We start from the raw sequence: 26,116 nt of genomic DNA, 5'->3' as shown, positions 1-26,116 counted from the left end.
CTTGGAAGTTGTTGACAAGTAGTCCACATCAGTGGGCTGCACACAGGTTCATTGAACACTCTTACTAGTCCCCCCAAAGTGTGTTAAATTATAAGTCGCTGAAGGGCTGTGATCATACATGTAGGCACCAAGCCTCCCAACACTTCTCTCAGCTGAAAATACATTAAAAATTGGCTTTATGTCACCGTAACGCGATTTAGTATCGACCACGGTCAATCCGAGTAATGAATTTGCCACTTGAAGCCCACAAATCTGCCATTATGTGAATACAGCACATTAAATAATCAGCACATCTCTAAAATCTAGTGTACAAGTGAATTCTTATTTTGTTGAAAAGCAAAAAAAAACAGAAATGGAGTGAAACCTGCCTTGAGGCTCCTTCAGTAAATCTTGCCTGAGGGCAAGGAACACCGTGGCTCAGGTGGTCAATGGGCTAACTAACTGACAGGTCTGTGTGGGCTCTCCACAGGATCTGCACTCCTCTCTTGTGCTTATTTAATTTTACCCACTCTCACATTGTTTGCCACTTATTTGTCACAATGCAGCAATGCTTTCTCTAAGGGGAGAACCAGCGTGGACGAAACCATTGTCCTCTACCCGCTTTCCTGACAGACACTTTTTTGGCAAAGGGAGTAAAGAGCTTTGCGGTTAGTGCCAAACTGATTTCCTCGGTGGGTTTACTACTGGTGCTGGCAGTCTGCGTGGCATGTTGACAACGGCTAAAGAGCCAAACTTGATTGCCTCTTTCCCTGCTCATTATTACAGTATTCGTTACAGAATATGATGCGATTTCTTAACTACAGTCAGCACTGGGCTTGTGAGAGTGCTCATCCCCATGTTGTAACCTTTACTGAAGCTAAACATAACCTGTGTTGGCGCTGGTCTCTCAGGCATCGGAGCATGCTCTCATAAAGCACGTTGAGTAAATTGAAGGTTGCATCATTGTACCTTATATGATTAAGTTGTAATCATACTTATTTTAAATGTTACAATTTTCACGTCCAGTTATTAAAAACAAAAGCAATAATTCAGATAGCCAAGAAGACTGAAAGAGAGCCTTTAGTGAACAAGATCTAAGTAGAGCAGCGGTCCCCAACCCCCGGGCCTCGGACCGGTACCGGTCCGTGAGTCGTTTGGTACCGGACCGCGAGAGTTGAGGCTCAGGTGTGAAATGTATAGTTTTCAGGGTTTTTATCGGTTTTCAGCGTTATTTTGTTATCGTTTTTATCGTTTACTCGGTTTTCCTGGGTCTTTTCACGTGTGTTATGAATAAATGTTCTTTTTTTCAGTACCGGTACTAGTTTTATTTTGTTGTATTTATCCGCGACACCTTAAAGGCCGGTCCGTGAAAATATTGTCGGGCATAAACCGGTCCGTGGCGCAAAAAAGGTTGGGGACTGCTGAACTAGAGGAAGTCCCGAGGTTTTTGAAAGTCATCCCATGGAAGGACTGTGAACACTTGTCTGGAATGATATCTGTTTAGAAATCATTGCTGCCAACAAGATACAAGCAGGTCTCTGAGGAATGTGACGCTGTTCCTTTGCCCCACTCAGTACCAGCAAACGCCCCACAGTGAAATCCACAACCAAAAGATTAAAAAGTCCCTAAAAAGTTTTAAATTCAGAAACTGTATCCAACATATAATTTCAGCGTTAAATAAACATCAGCTGGTGGTCTTTGGTCAATGTCTTGTTATGGTTGAAAAATATTCCCAACTGTATTTATTACTTACTGAACATTGCTGGTTCAGATGTTCTAGGAAGAGTGAAACACGTAGGGGTTAAACTGGGATTGTGCAGGTGGAGAACCCAAAGGTCAGGTTGTAGCGGTGTAGTATAAAGAAGTGAATTACTTAGAAATAAGTCAAATATTTGCTTGTTTTGTGATATAGATGTTTCTTTGTGTACAGGCTGTGACCTGTGCTGCTACTCCTGTATTCACTGCTTTTCACAGGTTTAGCACTTTCACAGTTCAACAAGATATAAGCAGATGATTCATGAGCTACATGGCTGATTTCCAATTGCTAGACACTATAACGGGCATATAAAAAGTAGAATTGGGTGTCATGATCATTGCCCTAAATAATAATGATTTATTATATATATTTGATTGTCTACGTTTGACCTAACCTACTATTTACGATGAACAGGGTGCTCTGTACCAGTCCAGCCTATGGTGAAGACGTTATTCACCACATTACCAGAAACTAAGCAGTGTAACCAACACTAAACTGCCTGGCATTTTCATGCAACCTTTGAATAACACAAAATTAGTATACTTGTACTATGGAAAAGCGCAATTTAATCCGCGCGTAATATATGGCTCAAGTCTGATTTAAAAGCTCTAAAAGGAATGAGGACATTACATGAAAGGTTTAAATTTCCACTTTATCAGATTTCATGTGCCGAGAAGTCTTTACCTCCCTTTCCTGTGTTTCTTCCATCTTTCTCAGTCTCTGACAGTGTCACTTATAAACTTTCTTTTCCTCTCCCTGGGAAATAAAGAACATTTATTTGCATTTTATATTATCTGTAAGTTAAAAGAACTTTATTCTGTTTATGCTTCTCGTCCAGCTCAATCCTGAAGTACTGCCACCAACGTCATTTACATCTACACCAGCTCACATGCATGAGAGGAAAAAATGGGCAGTCCTGTGGGATATGATTATTTTCTTATTATTGAGAAAGTATCTCTTTGCTGTCACTGGAGCAACTCCAGACTACAGGACACAAAAAATGAACTCATCGACATAAACATTAACCTGCCTATCAGATTTAAATGCTCGTTAATTGAAGGTGCCAGAACGCCGTTCCGGATTGTTCCAGCCCACTTTAACCCCTGACTTGAATTCACGATCTCTTTCTCTGGGGTTCGTTTCTCATCCTGCTGAGGTAACCAACTTCAGACAAAAACAGCTGCATCACAGGGTTTATGATCCTGACATCAGGGGACGACTTATGGCGTTACAGTGGACGTAACAGCCCAACACGTTCATTTCACAATGGAAAAAATGATAGAGAATTTAGATGTTAATGCAGATTAAACCTGTCGTTTACATGTGAAAAAACATTCTCTGGTAATAATAATCTGTGCACATGAATAAGAGGTTAATGGTTCTCTGTTTGCAATCATTTAGCAAATTAGTTACAAAGAATGAAGACACATTCATTTAACTCTTTCAGAATAATTTAATTGATATTTCTCACTTTGCAAGAGACGTGTGGCTACATCTCTGTTCTACATGGAACCAACCTGAGTACCTGTCTGTTTAAGGTTGATGTTGTGCCAGTTTTGATCAGAGATGACGGTGTATGCTTTTATAAATACTCATGTTAAATAATCAAAATTGCAACATTGAACAGAAAAGTAATACTAATTTATTTTTGTTGTGTTCCAGTTGCCTCGTTTTCAGTGTTTAAAAGATTTCAGTCCTTGTTGGTTCAGCTGTACCTGTAGTTCCTTCTGCTAGCTGTACATGAGAAACTGCAGATCACACGATACAGGAGGCAGGAACACAAACTACGGTGTTGTAATTGGAAAAAAAAAATCAGGCAATGACTGGCCTTTTCCACTCTGGGTGGGACCGTGATGTGATCTTATGCTGCACATAGCATGAGTCTATAAACAGCAGGGCTCAACGAGAGTGGAAGTTGGTTACCTATCTAAGAAGGTGGTGGTGGTGGTGTACCTGCTCTCTACATCAAATGCACACTGTGGGAGCTCTTTCTTGTTCCACTGCTCCTCCAATATTTCAAAGTGATCCACTGAATACTGCCAAAACTGCCTGGCCATGGTTTGTCGATGCAGTTTTCAGTTAGTGCTGCAAACACAGACACTACTGTATAATAAAATCTAACACTATGAAACTTGGGCATATATAATGTTTTCATATATGTATATATGTACACACACACACACACATATGTATTACAAAGAGAGCTACTTTAACCTCCTTTTACTTTTACCTCCAACACGGCATTGTGCTTTTTGAAGGCTGGTGTCAAGTACAACCAGGCTACAAAGGAAGTGATTCTAGCACCTGGTGATTTGCCAGAAGTAAACAAATGACTTAAATGAGCATGGCTGGAGCACTTGCTAGATGTGCTCTGTATGACAGGAAGATCAGATGGTGAACAGAAATGACTGATTAACTGGTTACTGGTTAAAAAGCTCAACCCAACATGCAATATCCCAGTTTTTCCAGGAAAAACACTACCTGGGTTCCTACAATATTAATACAATAATTACAATAATTTGGTGAATCTGTTGAAATAAAGTAACACCACCAACAGCATGATATGCAATATCAGTGACACAGTAATACATCCAGTGACAGCCTAAATCAAACGTGTGGACCAAAGTAGCCTAAATATTATTGAACAATTTAAGAATAACTAAACTAACTTAATCTTTGAACTCTTCAGGAGATTATCACATAAAAATATTGAAAATTTTATCTTGGGTCAAACGTTTGAACCAGCTGCTTAAAGTAACCGTGCCAGCAATTTCCATTCACCATTTTCTCTTCCTGGAGTGCTGCTATCAGGTGCTCCAGCGATGCTTGGTTGAGTTCATTGTTTACATTTGGGTCGCACATCACCAGCTGCTAGCATCTCTTTGTTGCCTGATCGTGCACGATGTTGTGTGTTTGTCTCAAGTGGTGCAACAGAATCAACTGCAGGAGCAGTTTTCTTGCATATTTTGCAAATCATCTTCATCGGACGTTGTTCAAGTAACTTCCTTTTAGCTACTAAATCGTCATCTGAGACGTAACATGTGGCTCTCGCTGGCAGACATGCCTGGGCTTGTCTCGCTGTTCTGCAAACACAAGGTGTTGCTATGGCAATGATATCTAAATACGACACTTTAAGACACACATTAATATACCACCACAAGGCTGCCCTTGCTGGCACCCTGTAGCAGCAGATTCACTTCAAATCAGGTCGTTTTCATTAACAGTAACTGATTGGAAAAGAAGGAAGGAAATGCCCTTTATTTTGCTTGCGGTAAAAGATGCCGCTTCCTGCAAGTTGCAATCACCGATAAAGCATCGTTCACTATTTTCTTTTCTATATTGTCAGAAATACCAGAAACATCTAATTTCCTTGAAATATCATCCTATAATTTTACCCATCCCTGTTTCCCATTTTGAATACTTTAAGATTTCTGCCTTCAAAGACACAAACATATCTCAGTTTGGCACACGCTGTGTCATTGTCTAAATTTCTGGGAAGGTGTGTTGACAACCATGTCTCCCCATCGCAGTCAGTAAGTAACCTTACCGTGTGATGCAAAGGTTGAAGGTTTGAATCTCTAGACTGTAAACAGAGCTGCTCTTCACACAGGGCGTGCGTTAGGGCAACAGGCACTCACAATCTGCTCGGACTCTGTTTGGAGTACAGTTCCGAGTGTTTCTTTTCTGACTTTTTGTCATAAAACTCATCAGTTTGCCTTAAATTAAGTCAGATGCACCTTCAGTCAGACGACTGCTTAAGTATAAAGATGCCTATTAACACTTAACTGTTAGATTGCCGCTGAAAAAGTGACAAAGAGTTTCACTTTGAACTTGTTTAGAGTGTCAACAACAGCGCAGTCTTTGTTATTCTGATGGCTTTGGGATAATTTAGTCTCAAAACAAATCAAATCTCAAAGCAACCTTGAACTTCTTACATGTTAAATCACTTTGTCAAGTTGATGAGATTTCTGTATTTTGTGAGACTCGCTTTTTGGCACATTAAAGATTTCACCTGTTTTCTGAGTTAAAAAAAATAACAAACAGCAGGAGGTGTCTTCTAAATAGGAAGACGGTAATATTTGTCAAGAAAGGTGACATTTTCTAGACATTGCTAATAAGTCAAAGACATTCTTCAGCAAAGATGATGACTTAAAAATACTTTGAGACGGATGTGTTTTTCCAAGTAAATCTGAATGTGTCTTTTTTTGTTGATCCAGGTGCTACTTGTTGGATGGGATCTCTAAAGGAGCCTGGCTGAACCGCTCAAGCATCATATTCGCAGGGAATGACAAGTGGTCTGTGGATCCACGTGTGTCCATAGTGTCCAGTGTTGGAGACAAACATGAGTACAGCCTTCAGATACAGAAAGTGGATGTAACTGATGATGGCCTTTACACATGCTCGATTCAGAGTGAGCGCAACCCACGGCCAAAGCTCCTCAACCTCATTGTAAAAGGTGCGTGCAGGCCATGCGTGTTCCTTACTTTGTCTGTGTGTAGCACATGTTCATTAGTATGTATATGTTGGTGATTATCATAACTTACATTGTTCCATTTCCAAGCATGCACGCGTTTTCAGTGGTCTGCACATATCTGCGGTTCAATTTTGGTTGTTTAAATCGTAGGTGCAGAGTTTTCAAGCATTTCAAGCATCACAAAAAGCAAGCTGCAGCTTCCGTCCTGTGCCTTTTTGTGATCTAACACCTTGCTCACAAAGGCAAAGGCTCGAGAAATTGCTTCGGTGACGGGAAACCGACATTTTAAGGTACATTGTATGCCCGCAGGCCATGCAGCAAAAAGCCGGTTGGTTTAAATTACTGGAGGCAAAGTAGCTTTAATCAGGCCTCTCTGGATTTTGTCGCAGCAGGCAAAACAAAAAGAGATCCAATTCTGATAACTTTTAACTACATCCTGCACTTGCTGATATGCTATATATGCACTATGCATTGGTTAGCAGACGATAATGTTGTGAATTTTAGTTTTTGACACAAATGTGCTGGCACTGAGCTTTTTAGAGGTTGTCTGCATTGGGCTTTATCGTGGGCAGCGTGCATTTTTTAGGGGTTTTAACGGGCCCACACATGTTATGTTTCTTTTCTAGGCTGATGTGAAGATTTCATTAAAAAATTCTCTCTCTTAATCCTAATATTTATTTCACAACCTTGTCTCCTGGCCTACATTCACACACACACACACACCTCTCGGCAGGTATCAGATTAATTGAAAATGCACAACAAATTATTCTCATTCTGCTTTAAGCCTAGCCAAGGTAAGGATTAATTTATGAAAACACAATGTTGCACACCTCCGCACAAGCAGCACAGTATTAATAGAAGAGGTGAGGGTCAGGAGCACTGAAGTTTGAGCAGCGATATGTGAAATGTGCAAGTGGAAATAGCTCTCCAGCTGGCGTCTCTGTTGTGACATATGGAGAGAGCTTATGAAAATTCTTTTCAGGCATGTGATCCTACCTGCAGTTTGATTTGTTTGTTGTGAGCCGTGATTGAAAATATTTGTTTCGCCTTTATCCACGTTAAACTGGTACAAGAGCACCAGGGTTTGGAAAAGAAAAAAAAAGGAGTCGCATCAATTCGCAAACAGCACGGACGGCGCTTCTGTAAACTGCTATCCTGTGAGGTAGCACTTTTCACCGGGGATGAGAAGAATAGTCAAAACAAATCACTGTTTACCTTCTCAGGTGTCCGTCCCTGTTCAACAAGCAGCACAACATGAAAGCAGCGCGCTTTTAAAACACTCTGTTTCCCCAAATTTCTTAATCTGCTGCCTGTAGTGTGCAAATATTAAACTGTGTGGGCGTAGAGCGGTAACTAAGGTTGGTTTCGACGGTACAAAGTGGCGTTTGAACAATTGCGCTTGTTTATGTGGTTGGCTGCTGATGAGAGCGCATTCACTGTGCTGCCGTTGAAAAATGGCCTTTGGTTAACAATCCTGTCGGTTTTAAAGGGTCGCAGAATTTAAATGCTATACTCCTGGTACTTTTTTATAGGTGCTTTGTTGGAGGACGGACTCCACCCCATCCATCTTCGTGTCCACAAAGGACAACATTTCATAGAAAACAGTCTTGGTAGACTTCTCTTTTAGTTGATTGTAACTTTCTGGGAAACCTGCAGACAAAATTGCAGGTAAACATCAGATATCTGAGTGAAAGTTGGAGGCAAAAACCGAAATCAACAGTGAAGTCCAGGTTTTATTCTTACATATAAGAACACGTGAAAAATATGAGATTTTTTCTGTCACCGTGATATATTTGGCATCAGCAAATCTCAAACGGAGACAGGATTAGAAGAAAGTGAAAGATCGCACTGACTTTGTGGAGCTGCACCGACACAGCTCTGCTGATCCGTCTGTGCAGGTTAGCATAATCAAGTTACAGCAGGTGGATAGATAGTGGGTAGAGCTACAGATTCGATTTAGTGTGTAACCTCCTTCTCGGGCCGGTTGTCGTCACTTTGCTGAAAAACTTTTCCGGTTGAAACTCGGCCTTTCCGATTCTGCTGTCATCACCTTCCTGTTTGTTGTTACCTGCGTCACCTGTGACCACGTCACAGCCCCATAACTGTTCATGCTGGCGCTCGACTCCCTGCAGTCTTCTTCTTAATGATGGATGTTATGTGTGCTGAATCAGTGCTGATGTAAAACAGAAGAAGTTGGAGCGTTTTCTCCAGAAAGTCTCATCTTGTAGCATCTTCCTGTCTATAATCTGGGAATCTTTGAGCTTCACTGATCTATCAGTTAAAAGGTGGTAAATCTGACCTGCTCGTACACGCGGGTCTCCACGCCAGCCACTACAGCTGCGGCGTGTGCCTCAGGTAATTAAAACTAAAGAGTGCACGGCAAGCTAAAACAACATCACAGAGTGGGGCGGGCCACCATTCACAAAGATGACAACAGCAAGCAAAAACAGGTCAATATAATTGGCTGTGCGAATGCAAGCAGAAAAAAACAAGCCCCCTGAAAGTTTGTAGCTCCCCGGTGAGCTGGCACCCTCGGAGTCATGAGAAGTCTTTAGTGCAAATGCACCTTATCTAATTTCTTTTTAATCTCTCATCAAGAAATTGAGCGTCCATAGCCTCACTTATTGTTTGTTAATAAATAGGCTTAAACCTTTAATATAAACGCAGAGTTCTATCAGCACTTGTCAACTCCTCAGAGCACCGCAGCGCCTCTGCAGTTATAGCCACTGTGCTATAGCTGAAAGGTCACAGGGGCAAATCCCGCCTCTGCCAATGTGTCCATCAGCAGTCTTGAGCCTTGTTAGCGTTTCCTCAAGTGGAAGCGTACACCCCCAGACGCACGCACACACCAACACAAGCACGCAGGCATTCGCTTCCTCTCAGCGAATGATGAATTTACTTTTAGAAATGTGTCTGTTCACTTTAAAGAGATTCCTCAAACTGGCCTCGAATACTGATTTTATAAAGTAGATCACATATCAGTAAGATGGGGCACGAAACACTGGTCTGTATTAGAGCTGGGCGATATATCGAGTTTTTAAAAAATATCGATATAAGATGTGACAATATCCTTTATATTGATATAGTCTATGTTATGTTATAACTATACTTGTGGAGCTGCAAGTTTGCCTCTCTTTCGTCCACTTTTGTCTTTACGCAACATTACTCGGCCTCGCCCCTCCTTCACTGAACACAACTCCCCCTCCTCCCCCATCGCTTCACCTGCAGGAAGCGACAAGATGGACACGGCAAATCTCCGTTAACGAGTTACTGCGCATCGCTGGACGCCGTCAACGTGTTAGCGAGCTAACCACGCTAACAAGCTAACCACGCTAACAAGCTAACCACGCTAACAAGCTAACTACGCTAACGCCATGCAGCCCAGAGGCGCTGCACAGCCTAAAATCCTTTCATTTTCTCAAAAGTTGACAGCGCGCCTAATGTATGAATTCTGGTTGTGCTTGATGGCCGCGAACCGATTTTATGTGGAACACGGCGCTCAGCAATCTGTCAAAAAATGTTTTAGTACGACTTTGGTAAGCTACGGTGCTGCACCGGTTGATGGATTTTCAGAGCATTACGGCGACCGAGGAGCCTCGCGGAGTGATACGTACTGTGCTTCAACGTAATATTACCCTACTGTGTATAAGGACCATAAGTGGCACCTGTTAAGAGACGTGGTTACGAAGAGGATTTCAAACTCAATGCTGTCAGTCACACAGTAGAAGTTGGGAACAGAGCAGCTGTGAAATCTGTCTTTGTTATTATGCTCTGCGTCTTTTAGTTTACATTTTGACTGCACAATTGTGAGCTGTTATGCACAAAAACAACATTGTTTTCTTTTATTTATGGAGCATTATTATTTAATAAATGTTCATAATTTATTTTTGAGTAAATTTTATGTACATCTATGCTCTATGTTAATAAAAGTGCCTGTGTGACATCTGGGACACAGCTTTGACTAAGAACTCTCTTTTTGTTCTTACTTTATGGCTTTAAAAAAATATATCGAGATATATATCTTATATCGCCGTCCAGGTAAAAAATATCGAGATATGAATTTTGGGTCATATCGCCCAGCCCTAGACTGTATGTCCCTTCCTGTGTAGGTAATAAAAGTGGCCATTGGCATTCAGTTGCCTTTATTAAAGGTTGACGCATCAAACTTTTTTAAAAAAGTACATTTTATGCACTTTTTTGTTTAGGAAAAGTCATTTTGAAAAGTCACACAGAAGCTTGAAATTGTATTATATCTGTAAGCTCAGTATTACAGAATGATTGTGCTCCTTATGTTGAACTTTTAGGAGCTGGAATTTCAATGAGATCCATGCAGTAAGATGTGTAATGCAAATTTTTAATGGGGGGGTGCAAATGGGCACTGGTATTAGTAAGACTGCTTGGGGTTAGGTACCAGGAGAGAAAAGGTCAACACATCCCTATAAGTTAGGGCTAATTGCTGGTCAAAAGGTTATAATGAAAGCACCTTTGTCTGGAGGTTATAATAAGAAAATCTCGTACTTTTTTTTACACTAACCTATTGTGTTCACGTTGTTGAAATTGCCCCATTGAGCAGCCGTTATAAGCAATTCTAGGATCGACTGGAGTGGAGGGAAGAGAGCGGAGACAGAACGCACATAGGGTTGCTTTCTCTGTGCTCGGGCCACATTTTACAGGTACACCATGTTTCTGAATATGTATGTGATAAACTGTAATCAGCTGCTTGGCAGGCAGTAATGTGAGCTGCACGAGCGTCATGTTTTTGTAGGCGTTGGTTTTCCGAAGAACAGTTTGTAATGGGAATCTTACCAGGGGTGTTGTGGGTCATGGCAGCTCCTCACCACTGGCCATATGGCCACAATCAAGCCGACGCTAATGTGCCAGCTGTCAGCTGCATAATAAGTCTTGGAATGGCTAGAATTCCTGATGGATGTGACATAATGGCTAAGATTTGGCAAAAGTTTGACCTACAAATAGCAACTGTTGTTCGCAAATGTAACACGTTGACCATCAAAGTCAGTGATGTCAGTGCGTTATACTCCGAGAACTGCATTTTATTTCACATGAACAATAACGAGGCTGAACAGAAGCTGTTTCACAGAAAGCCTGCAGCTTCGTTACACCTGTAGTGTAGGAGAGAGACTGGGTAGTGATACCAGAAAACTAAAATATCTGAACGCTATGTGAAGGGATGTGGTCACTGTTTCCTTGATGGATGATGAGCAGACGGTATAATCATGTGAAAAAGTGTAAAACATGGAGATCCCTAAATGTACTTATGCTGTTATCAGCTTTCAGTAAAGCTCGATGGCGTTTTGATTGTGTTATGTATCTAAATCTGTTGAGTCATCAGGCAAATGGAGAGACAGCTCTGTGTATCTGAGAGGGAGCTGCAGGCAGGAAGTATCCTGAAATACAGATGACTACCTCCAGCTGATGAATGCCGATAGGCACGTCTTTGACAGGTCGCTAGAGCTAGTTTAAAAATTTGGTTCATTACATTGTCAGCCACTCTGTCCCAAAGCATATGTGTGGTCTTCTGGCATCTCTGCCATTTTACACCATATTGTGCTTCAGTTCATTTTCTTTGTCAAAACTCTGCACTGGGAAACCTTACCTGTCACCGTGTGGTAGTTGTGTACACATGCTTAAGCCCACTCATCGAGAACAGAGGGATTTCTTTACAGATGAGATGTAGCAGAGGAGCCGCTCTGTCATGTTGCAGAGGCTTCTGGGAGCATGCTGTTTTTTTCATCTGCTGAAATGAAAGGGAAGACTTGCTCAGAAAAAAACAGACACTTTAATCTGAGCTTTTCAGTCCAAGCATGCAACATTTATTAATACCGCAACACAAATGTTACAGTTGACTTAAAAGGATTTCATGGCGTTGGATTTTTTTGGGGCGTTTTTACTTTGCTAGACGGTGCGCCACGGAAGAGTAACGTGGACAATTGGAGCAAGAAGGGATTACTGCATGGAAATATGCAATGGTCTCAACTCATTTCAGGTGCACGGTTGGGTCTTTGACTAGTTGATCCACCGAGCAATTATGCTTATCTGAAATGAATATCTTTGTCTGCAGTGCAGGGAGTGGCTTTCTTGCATTCGGTCATTTACAGATTTGAAAATGGAGATATTTGAATATTTTAACAAGCTGTGGGGCAGAAAAGACGAATGCTAAAATACAAGCGAGGAACATTTGCCAAGAGTTGGACATTTTTAAGGGACAGCTTGTGATGGAGATGGAAGTAATGTTCAACGCTTCGCTTCATAAATCCTTAAAATTCACCAGTCCCTTAACAATGATGACTTGGCAAATTGAGAAGCCACTGAAAGTTTGTAACTTTGATAAATATGTAAAGCTGTTTTTGGAATTGTTCGACTTTTTTCCTTCTTTTTTTAAGAAACTGAATCTCCATGTGTTTCCTTTTTAGTCGTCTCTCTCTCAGCAGAAACCTTTACATTATTTATGGCAATGAAAAATAACGTCAGTTTTATACGAGCGGATGAAGACGGAGGTAAAGACGAGATTTTTTTCCCCTCCTCTGGAGTCGCATCCCTCGGGATTTCTCCTTACCCGAACCTACGGCATCAGGAATCTCTAGTTATCGTCGCGCTTCTTAATGCATGAATCACATGCTGCTCTATTAGAGGCTAGAGGTGGGATATGACTTTGCTGTCTTCTCTAAGAATCATTTAATCTCAGTGTGACATTTATCCCCCTCAGAGACCTTATGTCACCTCAGCAAATTAGACATTTGCATCTGCGCCCCCCCCCCATAGCGTGTTTGCAAACGCCCCTGAGAGGTGGGTGGAAAAAATGTTCAGACTGCACTATTGCACCGGCATTACAGCTCAGACACACACAACGCCGAGGGCACTGTCTCGGCACCGCATTTTCTCTTTGTTGTCATTGCACATGGAGTAAGCTCAGTGTGCCAAAACAAAAATAGGACGATGAGAGGACTGCGGGTCTGTCGGATGCAGAGAAGCATATTCATATTCCACAGAGTGACGCAAAGATTAAACTCAGCTCAACTCCAGATCTACTACTTTTTAAAATTGAAATCACAACAACAGTCCTCTGAAGGTGCCGGTGCCCGCCCTCCCTCTCTCTCTCACGTAATCTCAGCCAAAAGCAGTGATCATAAGGCCACGGGGGGTCTGCTAAATTACTAAAGGGTCCCTGTTTTCCTCCAGGTACTTTTGGCACAGGTGCGGAGCAGTTAGACCATTCTTCAAATACTCGACTTAACAAGATTAAAGCAAATGGGCTCTGCCTTGTGGCTGTGCACTGATTATTGAGTAAATGTGAAATGCTCTGACCATGAAGTAAGTAGTGCATGCGAACCCTGCTGTTCTTCCTCGTCTGCATATTCTCCTCTCTCCATCCCGCTTACACTAACTTCGCCCCCCGAACAGCATCTGATGCAGGATACTGAAAGATTGGCATCAGGCCCAGCCCGCCCCTTCTGTACATCACATAACCGGCCTCCTCCTCAGCCGCCATTCTATTCCTCGCTCTCGGTTAATTAAGATTGTAGATGTGATAATGCATTAAATATGCGCAGCACCTCTCATCTAAGAATATCTTGTCACAGCGAGGAAGGGGAAAGAAGCATACTTCCTTTCACCATCAGTAGCTGCTCACACAGGCATTGGAAATGCATTTCAAGGTTTCATCACCGCGAATTTGTTAAGAGAAATCTTGTTCACGTAACGCAGTACGTCTAAAGATATAGGGTTTCATGTGGGATTTTACACGTTGCCCCGGCGCGGTGTGTTGCTTCGTAGGGGTTAACGTTTTTCAAAAAATGTGAGCAGTAATCCTGTATGTGATGAAAATGCTTTGAACATTAATATGGATCAAAGCGGATCCACAGTGAAAAGTCGCCCACGCCCACGGAGTGAGTCAGCCTGGAAAGAGTGTTTCACAGCGAGGAGAGAAATGGAGGGTTAAACCTCCGGTTGCAGCTCCTCTCTTTAATGTCAGCGCAGAAGCAGCGTGTAATTACACGGCATAAAAGGACCAAGCAAATCGCAGTTTATTCGTAATGTGCTGTGATTCTGTCAGTCTCGTTAATTGTTGGGTGCTTTTAAAAAAAAACGATTTCATTTTCTCGTGACCTGAGCCCGAAAATACAGTCCTGTCGAGCATCGCTAAAGCGCCTCTGTGACAAAATCCACACGACGAATGCCTTCGCGTTGCCATTCCTCCCTCACTGACTGTCACAAACTCCACTTGAGTATTAGTGACATCGATGTTATAAAATTTACACGTAATTGCAACCTAGCTCTGCTTTGCTCTTGATTCAATTTCAAACAGATTGCTCCCGGTGCACATATTGGTTAAACAATTTTCCTTTTAAACTCGATGTCAAGTAGCTTAAAAAGTTTCAAGTTAACTTCTGCATATTTCAGTGAAACTGAAACGCGGCGGGACATTTTGTCAATAGTCGATGCAGCTCACCTGAAGATTAAACTGAACGCTGCTATTAGATTAGACATTTACTCTAATAGTCTACAAGCGTTACAAGGAATGAACAATCAGAGGAGTAATTTTCCTATATGAGCAGTCGTTTCAGCCGATAAGGACAGAAATGCAGCTTTTTTATTTTTAAACGAGTAATAAACATGATTTTTCTCTCTGTGTGCGTTGGACTCAACCTGCAATTTTCCCAGAATTTGATTGTATCATCTGACAGTCATGTAATCCCAGTGTTTTTCCAGTGACTAAGACTTTCTTGCCAAACAGTTGCATGTATTATATCATAGAGGAAGATAAACTCACCGGTAAATTTAAACACTGCTGATATCAGGTTGGACCCTCCTTTTGCCGTCAGAAATGCCTTCAGTTCTTCATTGCATAGATTCAACGAGGTGTCCGAAACATTCCTCAGAGATTTTGGTCCATTTTGAGATGATAGCTTCACCCACTGCCTGCAAATTCAGCAAATCTCCTGCACCGCCACATTCTAGAGATGCTCTGCCGCACCGAGATCTGGTGACCGTGGAGGCCATTTGAGTACAGTGAACCCAGAAGAGCTTTACTATGAAGCTCATAAGATAACTGTAGGTACACGAATACAAGTATACTAGGAATACTAATACACTAGGAATGGAAACGGGACACTAGGAAGACACAAAGCATGGGAACCATGAGGGAGATCATGATAAAGGACAAAGGAGGCAATATAGAGACAAGATGTCAAGGTAACTGGCAACAGGTGGAAAACATGGCTGAACAGAATCTGTCTAAGGAGACAGAGAAAGTGAAGCTGAACATGATATAATGGGACAAGGACCCAGAAGTAAAAGAGGAAGTAATTAACACAGGGGCCAGAACTTAGACTTACTAACTCGACAGAACTAAACGGGGAACCCAGACAACCGGGGACGCAGGACACGGAGATAAAACTAGGGAGGCGGAGGACCACAAAGGGAACCAAGGACAAGACTGAGTTCCCAAAGTACTACACAAATAAGAAACAACATAAAAACTAAGCAAACCAGGAATCTCATTATATTGAAACCACTGAAGTAGAGAGTCCAAGAACTCTGGAAGCTGGAAAAACAGACGTAGGGCCATGACGTACACAGGTAGGCTATAGAGTTAAGCGCGGTCAGTTGAACTTTGACCACTGGGCTCTGTGACACGCCTTCGCACGAAGGCCTACTGTACAGCTGCGCTAAGCTCAAGCACACGATGAAGGAAAACATTCTGTGATTATCGGAGTTCTGTGAACTTCCAGTCTTTGCGTAAGTCATTCCTTTCAACAGCTGTGGGGACCTCGGGAGGAAAGCAGTGTTGTGGAAACGACACACTTTTCACTACTAAGGTATAACAATGTATATAAAGCAATGTGGAGACCAGTGCCGAGCGTTTTATAGCTGTAGTGTGTTACACTTGATGTTTTTAGTTACATTAACCAAAGTTACATTTTAGCTGAGCTAGAATTACTGTTACAACTAGAAATTTTATTAAGATAAAATTAGATTTTAATTTAAAAAAAAGATGAATTACACTGAGATTCTTGATTTATCTAGTTTTAGATGAAAGACTTGGAAGACTGAAAGACTGCTCTTGTTGCACGATGATTGCTATCAAAGTGGAAAACAGACACTTTGACGACATTACTGCAATAGCTTCTAATGCCTGTGAAAAGATGTTCTGTGAACAGGGAATAGTGAATCAGCATCAGCTGGAATAACTGAGCATCAAGGGCCTCAGTGGAATAATAATGCACTGAAACAATGTGGCTGCCATTTATATTGCAGGGGAGAGAATTTGAGTGCGTCTAAAGGAACAGATTTGCCATTATGGCCCCTGACATTTAGTTAGCCACCAATCATCGCACGTTTGTGTGTGTGTGTGTGTGTCTGTGTTTGTGAATTTTTATCTAAGCTCTTGTAAATTTCTCTCATCACGAGCTGTCTGCATGCATGCAGCAATATATATTTGCACAACTGCATGCACATGTGCGCGTGTGTGTAGTCGGTTGTGCATCTGCGTGAGCCTAAAGTGAATCCTCATTATGAAAATGGCTGATATTAGGCATTGTTAATTAAAATGAGTGAGGTTAAAGGTCAGCCGCTCAGCTCTCACGTCTGTCTTCTCTAGAGAATAGAGAGTAGAGGCGGCTTGAGTGGAGAAAACTTTCATTTGGAGCCTTGAGCGGTGTTCACAGGTAAAAGAGCTTAACAGGAAATTTGCCTCCTTATTGTGTCACCTTTTACGTCTGTAAATACCTCAAAATTACATTTTGATTATCTATTATGTAAAAATGTAATTGCCTTGTGCATGCTGGTTTTATTTTATTCACAATAAAAAATGGAGTGATGTTTATTTTTATACTTTTTATACTTTGAAATATATTCGCTGTATAGCTTTATTCTCCAGATTACAGTAATGGGTTTGTTTCCACGGAAAACCACAGAATGTAGATTTACTCCCCGTGAATTTTCTTGGATGGTGTCCCACTTCAATTATCCTCTGGGTTTTTTTCATGTGTTCTCTGCATGCCTGTACTCGTGGATAACATTAGATTAATGGGCAGGAAAAATAAATCTCCGCTGTCACTCATTGTTGCCGATAGCCGTAAATATTCAATAAATTACCTCGAGTTGTGAAAGTGCACAGACACTCCAGCTTAGATAACACTCGGCTTATACCGAAATTGTTTTAAAAAAAAAAAAAAAAGAGTCGAGCATGTGAGAAAACATGCGTAAGATGTCATGAACCGAAGTTCAGTACACAAGCTGGACCCAGAAGCAGAGACAACACGCACAGGAGTACGAAAAATAAACTTTATTTCAACTAAAGGTGTCCCAGAAGGGTCAAAGGAAAACATGCGAGAAACTAGGAAAACCAAGGGAGCGGGGGATGAGTTACGCAGGAACGCCGTAATCGGAACTGTGGGAGGCTGCAACAGAATGAGGAAGAGAGTTACTGGGGGAATAGCAGCATACGTGGGGGAGAGTATGAGTCTTACAGTCAAAGCGGGGCCGTGGGAGCCGGAGGGAGGGGTGAGGATCCGCGGGGGAGCTCCAGGAAAGTAGAGGCGATCGGTACCGGAGGCGATCCAAACTCCAGACGGGCAGGTGGCTCAAAAACACGCCGAGCTGTTACCTGAGCGCAAAGGAAAAGATCAGCGTTTGTTCAGGTAAATGAGGGTTTTCACAACCGCCTTCCCGTGGGTGTACGTCACCGCCGTGAGACGACTAACGGACTGGCGTGGAGCAGCTGGCTGGGCTGGATCAAATAGTCCACCTGATAATCGCCTGAGATGGGATGCAGGTGTGGAGTTAACAGCCACACCCGTGGGCGTGGGCATCCCATCAGCTCCTCGGACACCGGGCCGCGGACCACGACATAAGATGTATAATTTAATTAAAATATAATAGAAATAAACTTGAAAAGTGATTTAATGAATCACAGGTAGCTGCAGCTTCTTAAATCAAAGCTTTATTTACTTCAGGTAAAGCGGGAACTTGGCCTTTATTTGAACCAAGACCTAATTAGGCTTTAATTCCAGTTTCCTCTCTTTTAACTGTTAATTGTGTCTTATTCTCAGTGCCTTTTTTCTTTAATTAGCCTTTTTTTTTTAAACTTCATGTCTGGCTGTTGTCATGGTGAGTTCGACATGTTTTACACTGTCACAGCGTTTGTGTTGGAACAATATAGGCATAGCACGCTAGGAGAATTAGCAGACTGGATTCCCCGTTATGTTTCCACATCTCGTTTGATGCGGGTGATGTTGTTCGTCTTGTCTCTGTCTCATTAGGTGCAATAAAATCGTGATTTAAGACTTCTGAGAACCTTTGAGTTTGTTGAGTTGTCAAAATGAGTCACTTGTTGTTGTCTCCTCGTGCTGTTTTTCTTTTCTTTTTTAAATTTTGTCTGTGACACATTCTTATTCCCGCGTACACACCTCAGATTAGTCTGGTTGTTTTTTTCAGTGCAGGAAGGAGGGATTAATGATCAAAAGGTCTTGTATGAATGTGAGAATGAGACATGTAGAGTAATTCATTTACTGTTGTGATGTCCTAAATAATTAAACTTGACCCCACCTGCAAGTAGTTCGACGATAACAATAAATCAAGGACACATTTTACTGCTGTGACTAACTGTGGTGATGATGGGGAGGCACGGAGAGATGACAGTCGACACAGTAGAACCAGTAACCGCAGAGCAGAAACAGAGATACCTGCAGGAAGTCGAGCAGGAAGTTGAGAAGGAAGTTGAGCAGTCGAGTCCTGGTCCTGCTCGACTAAAACACGATCAGGGAAACAATAAGTAATCAATAAAACGTACTAGAAATAATTTTAACGTGGCTCCAAATATGACTTTTGTTGGTTTTTTCTACCTGACTGATCTTCGGTAGAACAGAGGGATTTGGACATTTTGTGATGACTGTTTTTCTTTTGGTTTGTTTAAGTCATACGTAGTCGTATATAAACCCTGATTGCTTTTCAAATGAAAATGTCTGTTTCATTTTCCTGAGCATACATTACTCAGTCCTTGCCCAGTTTTTCCTGCCACATGCCGTCGGATTTGAACTTTTGAATTGTGAACATGCGTGCTACTCTGGCATCGTTTCCCCCCTAAGCCTGACTGACTGTTCACACAGTCAGTCAGGCTTAGAAGTGTCAGCCCATGGCTTTTGTGGTGTTAAACATTTGCTTCTCAGAGGTGTAAATCACAACAGAAATACGAATTCTCTCACTTGTGTGTGGATCCAAGCGTGCTTGTCCTCTAGGCTGTGTTTATCATACAGCATAACCTTCATCAGTGGTGGGATGACTGTGAAACTGATTTGCTGGGGGGGAAACACTGGCAGACATCTCAGAGATATACTGGCCCTAATTGGGCAGATAAATATCACAGGCTGCGCTCTCTGGCCTTACAGCACTGTTGCATACATCACCCTGAATGTAAACTGACCACCAGCAGTGGGGGGCCACCCGCCTGTCTCGTCCGCGAGATTTATCTTCTGCCCAAAGTGCAATTAAAGAGCAGGGAGAGATTCCCTCTTTGTTGGCTTCCTTGACTACTAGCTGTCGTAGAAGTCTGGTCACAGAGACCCTCCGTCTTTGTTAGATTCAACGAGCCCTCCAACTAAGCGACTGCATCAGACCTTTTTGTCCTTACCGTCTCAAAGAATCACATTTTCGACATGCAGGATTGTTCCACTTTTAAGAGACCACGCCTCGTTTTCCACCAGGAGACTGAAGTCGAAATTCTGTTTAGGACTCCAGGAAAGTGTTGCTTTCATTTCACTCTGCTTAGTCAGGTGTAGGAACAAAGTTATTTGGTCAGGAAAACATATGGTTTAGGTCAAAATCCACTCAAGGATAAGACTGTTTTAGAAAGTCTATGCACACATCTTAGACAGACAGATCTGTCTGTCTGTCTGTCTGTCTGTAGATAGATAGATAGATATTAGAGGTGCAACAATACTCGTATCGATATTGAACCGTTCGATACAGTGCTTTCGGTTCGGTACGCATATGTATCGAACAATACAAAATTTTTAATTTATTTTATCAACTTTCCTTCTGACGATGCTGTCTGTGTTGAGCGCTCAGTGGATCTGTGCTCGACAGTGCAGCCTAGGCGGAGTAGTCGAACGCAGATTCACTGAGCGCAGGGCAAGCTAGCGAGACAGAAGCTAAGCTCGTTGCAACATAGCAAATTGAACCTCCCCCACCCTCATTCAGATCTGGCGTTTGGAACTATTTTGGTTTTCATGTGACGTATGACCCTGAAGGTAAGCGCGTCATGGACTAAAGTAAAACAGTATGTCGGATGTGCCACGCAATGCTCAATTACATTGGTGGGAACTAGTGTGTTAGCGCAGTTAGCTCGTTAACGTGTTGGCCGTCCAGCCCCACGCACGGGCGATCCGCGGTAGCTCGTTAACGGAGATTTGCCGTGTTGTGGCGTTAACGTCATTTCAGATTAACGCTGACAGCACTAGTGGGAACACAACGAATATGACTGCACATTTACTCCGACATCATCCTAGTGCAAAGACAAGTGGAAGCAGACAAAAACAACAAGCACGCATCTACAAACTTTACCCGAGTCATTTAGACAGCCGTTAGCACATGATTCTCCTTATGGGGACCTGATATGTTTAATATGCTGCTGAGAATATAGCCCAGAAGAAGCGTATAGTATAGCTTTTATTTTGGAAAGAGCCATTTCTCTGTAATAAACTCTCTTTTCCAAAGATGAGTGATTTCTCGATCAGATAGATTTATTATTTTATTACTTTTTTGTTTCAGCAACATTAAATTTAAAAACTGTACTTTTGAGTTCAAATATATATTTATAATTTTAATAAATGACAAATTAAAAAGGCATGAACATTTTTTTTGTATCGAAAAAATATCGAACCGTGACACCAAAGTATCGAACCGAACCGTAAATTTTGTGTATCGTTGCACCCCTACTAGATAGATAGAAAATTCCTCAGCAGCTCACATAAACACATATACAGAACAAATTTGCTACACCAATGTACAGAAAAAATAGCAACAGATGTTAAAAGAGCTGTGTATTGTAATGTAGCCTCCTCACTGCCATACAATAAATAGCCGTGGATTTTGGTAGTTTATCCCCAAAATAAATATTAAACTTAAATAAGTAAAATAACCTTAAGATGATAAAAATAATCATCAGTTCACTACTGTAGTGCAATGAAAATCTATGCACTAGATTTATACATGCTTGAATTACAGTAGCTATGTACTAGTAGTCTAACCATGACATTCAACCTACATGTTCTGGATGCTGCAGCATTCATCTGTTGTGGCCTGACACATGATGTATTATCACAGACACAAAAACAGGCAAATCCGAGGTGGGATGCTTATTTAAAATGATCAGAGTCCTGGTGTTCTGTATTAACATCTTTATCTTCCGAGACTAACAGCGTAAACAAATAGCAGGAACTGACATCTGTATTCGGCAAAGTAGCTGATAGTTTTTAATAATGAGCAGTTTATTGAATATTCATGACTTTGGCCTTTCCAAAGCTCTCACTGGACAGGAATTGCCCTGTATTACCTACGTGTTTTTTAATCCAAATCTCCCTTTACCAACCCATGGGGACGACTGTGAAGAAAAGCAGTTGATACAGGAGCACACACTGATAATACACGTGCTGTAGGCAGACACTTTCAGTGTTTGTGGTAGTGCACAGATGTGCATACTACATAGATACACCCCCCCACACAAACTCATCACTAATCCTCTTATGCACTTGAACCTTGAATTGTTTTGGCAGCCGATGTTATTTATCACGGACTTATATGACTCACCAATGAGAGGAATAAATCATGACTGAGGGAGACAGAAGGAGAGGAAGTGAGTTTGACAAACAATGCATGAGTGCGTTTCGACGCGATTCCAACTTTCCCGGACTTCATCGCACTTCATGAAAATGTAGATTTCTTTTGCTCCACATGGCCCAGTCACAGGGATACGTAGCAATATTTCACAGTAATTGCACTACAAATGGACAAACAAAGGCAGGGCAGTGCGCATTGCTTTGATGGTTAAGGGTCTTCCAGAGGCCCAGTGGAGATTATGTTAATGTGCTCAAAGACGCTCATCAGAACTCTCAAGGGCACTCTGACAAGTATGATGAAAAGCACAGAAAGGCATCTTAAATTTAGATTCACTGAGAAACTGGGTAGTTGAAAAACGGCATCTCTAAAATCGCACACACAAGACAGCGTTCGGTATCAGCGATCATTTTATGTATCTACTCCCTGAGATCTACAGGCTATAGACGGAAACTACAGCTGCTTGGCGCTATTTCAACAGGGTTGGTATTTTGCATCTTAAAGCTACAGTGTGCACAATCTCACCACTAGATGTCAGTATATTGCAGATTGCAGTCAACTGAATTCTGTTTTCTTCACAACCCCTAGCTACGGTGGATGTTGTAGGACAAGCAGTTCTGGCCATCATTCTATGGCGTTATTTTTGTGCCACTATTCTGAGCGCATGTAAAAAAATTTGCAGGCGCAAGTGTTGCATTTTGAGGAGAAATTTATTTTGAGCGAAGAAAAACTGAATTTGAGTGAACAGAATTCATTGCTGCGTGCAGAAAATGACTTTCAGTGTTTGCTATTATTCACACACACGCACAACAGCAGCCCCTCTCGCTCAGTTTTTGCATTTGCGCTCGCTCGCAATGTGTTGCTCGCGCTCTCAACATTTCTGCCCGTGCGCGCTCAACTCTTTCTCTACACCGTTATATTTGTGCCACAAAACCAGCCAATCACAGACTTGGATGCAAAAAAAATCTGATTGGCTGTTTTGGTCTCCAATCAGCTCGAAATGGCGAAATGCAATATCCCAGAATCCATTTCGTCCAAAACTCAAACGAGGCAGTTGCGGAGAAACACGGTGTGGCGGAGTCTGAAATATTACTCTGTCTGGGTCACAAAATAAACTTTTAAGATATTTTCATGCCAGAATGGTGCTGTGTAAACTTCAAATATCTGCTCGATTTATCAAGACATCACATATTTGCATAAGTGCTCTAATGTTTTTGGAGATAGTTTGTAAAAGGAGTCTTGATACGAGTCGGCAAAGCTCACTTCTGTCTGATGACAGAGAAACGGAGGTGAGCCGATGTTTTTACCCCCGTTAGCCGACATTAGGACCTGCTGTTCTTGCAATGTCATTCTGTCATTTTTGCAATGTGAAATTTAATAAAACTGTTTTTCAAAAGCAATTAGGACACATTAGGACTTTCAGGACACTCAGCCTAACGTTAGCTGGCATAATGCTAGTTTATAACCAGCTGTTGTTGTTTTTTTTAGCTAGCTCGCTGTCAGCTGCACTGGGACAGGAGGGTCGCACGTCTGATCTGCTGACAGTAACTAAGTGTAACAATGTCAGGAACTAATAAGCATGTTTATGAATGTTTTTGTGTGTTAGAGCCCTGAATTGAGTTCAGGTGATAAGGCTTGAGGTGAGGAGGAAGCGGATGAGTTGGAAAAGAGGAAGGAGGAGGAGAAAGTCATAATGAGCTAGATGATTAAATGTTAAATGGTCATATACAACTGAAAGAGCTGTTTGTGATCTGTAAATTAAAAGTAACTCACTTGGCCTATATATTTGTAGCCGGTCTCTAGCCAGATACATACAAGGCGATTGTGAAGAATGGCCATCTCTGACACTGTACTCAAGGTGGTGGCTTCATGTGAATGAAGTTTATGGGAATGCATCAATTTAATAGAATTTTTGTTTTCTATTAAATAACTACTTTTAACTAATAATCCACAATTTTTTTCATAAATAATGAAACACAAAGACCGACTGATGAGCAACGGGCCAATAAAGAGCAGATCCAAACACCCACTGAGTTCAGCTCTTTTCTTATGACTGTGTGTGTGTGTGCTAGCTGCAAATTGCTTTCTCCCCATTAATCAAGACCCAGGCTCTAAAGGTTGAACTTTGACCTTTAGGATCAGTGACAGATTGAGGCCAAGATTGTGTCCCATCACATTATTAGTTCATACACACAAGCTAAGAGTTGAGATGCACCCATAGCGCTGGTCATTTAATCCCTGGCTCACATTTTGCAGCCTGAAAGCTGCATGCCCTCTCACGGTCTCTCTGTTTATTTGTGACAGTAAACTATTTAAGGGGCCTGTGAGTAGCCACACCAGTCAGAGATGCAGCTAATTGAAAAACCAGCAATCATCCTTGAGATTTAAGTGTCCCACACGTAGAGGAATTTTGTTTATAAGCAAGATGCTGTGGCTTTAAAGACGCTGATTAGCATGAATAAATTAGATAGCTTATCTTTGAATTACATGGCCAGTGCAGCTCTCCCATTGAAGATTAATTGCCTCTCACAAGGTATTTCGAAAAGTTCATTTTCATCAATTGATTTCCCGTAATTCACGAATTCCCCAGAAGTGCATGAAATTGGTAACAAGCTCTCCATAATCACGCTTTGTGCATCGTTAACCTCACGGGCAATTACTCATCATATGTATTGGTTGTGACATTTGCGGAAGCATGTTATTTTTGCACCATTAGGTCATGACAGGAATATTATCATAAAGTTATGGTTAATTACAAGTTGAATAGAAACAGTGTGTATAGTTTCCTCACATTGCTGCACAGGCCAAAGCGTGTTCTCAGCATGTTTGATTTTACTGTATTCTTTTTGTCTTTTATCGCCTTGATCATCTCACGAGCTCCCAAATTAATGACTCGTGTGTTATTAGAATAAATACACACAGTTTGCATGAAATACTGATAAAGTCTCAACTTCAACCTCCTGATAACAGAGGTGGTTCTGTCTAATAACACACCTTCGACATGGCGAAAATTGTTTCGCTCTACGACTCCGGCGACGTCCGTAGATTGCAAGTGCATTTTGGAGGCTTGAGGTAGAATTGTCCAATGTTTGTCCGATTCTTTCTTTTTCTCCAAGGCTATCATCGCCTCACCAGTGTGTTATTGTTACCACGGTATTGGGGTCATTTCTGTTTCAGTCACACACGAATGATGCCTCGAAGCGAAAAAGTGGGCCACTGACATAAACTGAGAGGAAAAAAATAATAACTTCAGGTAATTGGCACAGATTTCACTGTGAGAATGTATGCCAGGTGCATTAACAGTGATCCAGTTATGTGTAGGTGCTTACTGAGAGTCAGCAACAAAACACAACCAGGTCACATCGACGGGAAAGACACTATCTGCTGCAGATGTAGTAGGAAGTGCACCTATGTTACAAAATACTCGACGTGTGTTTGTTTCACACATGCCAGCTTCTATCTGTATAGTGTCGCTACTGACATACAGTAAGTCATCATACTGTACCGCCATTATACACTGTCACCAGGCCCTCAGGCGAATTCGTGCAGTACATTAATCGGGTAAATCGCTGGATTCATCATACTTAATGATACCATTATGGAATAATGTTCATCATCTAATGTGCACTTGCCAGGAATCTATTTGTGTCTTCGGCTATTTGCTGTGTGCTGCAGCTCCTAACGTCCTAATCCTTTATTAACCTGCCCAACATCGTAGCCACGAGGAGATCTTAGAATATGAAGAGATGCCAAAAACAGACAAGCAATAAGGGATGATGAGGTTTTATGTCTTGGTACTGCCACTCCACCAGTTAGTCCACCTCCTCAATTGCTGCTGGGCTCAAATAAATGGAAAGAAAAAGAAAACATCTCTTTTTCGGGACGTTTTTATTGCTTTTTATTATTGCCGTATGGCTGAGCGTGTGTTTTTTCTTTATTTTTTTTCTGTTGAAAATTATTGAGATTGATATGTTTAATAACACTATGGGAGTTCAGCAGTTGATATTGAAGCTAAAACTAAAGCTACTTTCAAAGTTTATAGGATTGGAGTCACG

General features: G+C 41.7%; 1 protein-coding gene across 2 annotated transcripts in view; it reads left to right on the top strand.

Moving 5' to 3' along the window:
- negr1 (neuronal growth regulator 1) overlaps positions 1-26,116 on the top strand; it is a 175,818-nt gene that overhangs the window by 49,140 nt on the left and 100,562 nt on the right. For both annotated transcript variants that reach the window (XM_006791952.3, XM_006791953.3), the window contains exon 2: positions 5,953-6,191. In XM_006791952.3, the coding sequence (XP_006792015.1) occupies positions 5,953-6,191 (239 nt within the window). The remainder of the gene's footprint in view (positions 1-5,952; positions 6,192-26,116) is intronic.

This window comes from Neolamprologus brichardi, chromosome 15 (genome assembly GCF_056152115.1).
Source record: "Neolamprologus brichardi isolate AB-2024 chromosome 15, ASM5615211v1, whole genome shotgun sequence".
In the NCBI taxonomy this organism is placed as follows: Eukaryota; Metazoa; Chordata; class Actinopteri; order Cichliformes; family Cichlidae; genus Neolamprologus; species Neolamprologus brichardi.
This window is presented reverse-complemented; position numbering and strand designations above follow the sequence as displayed.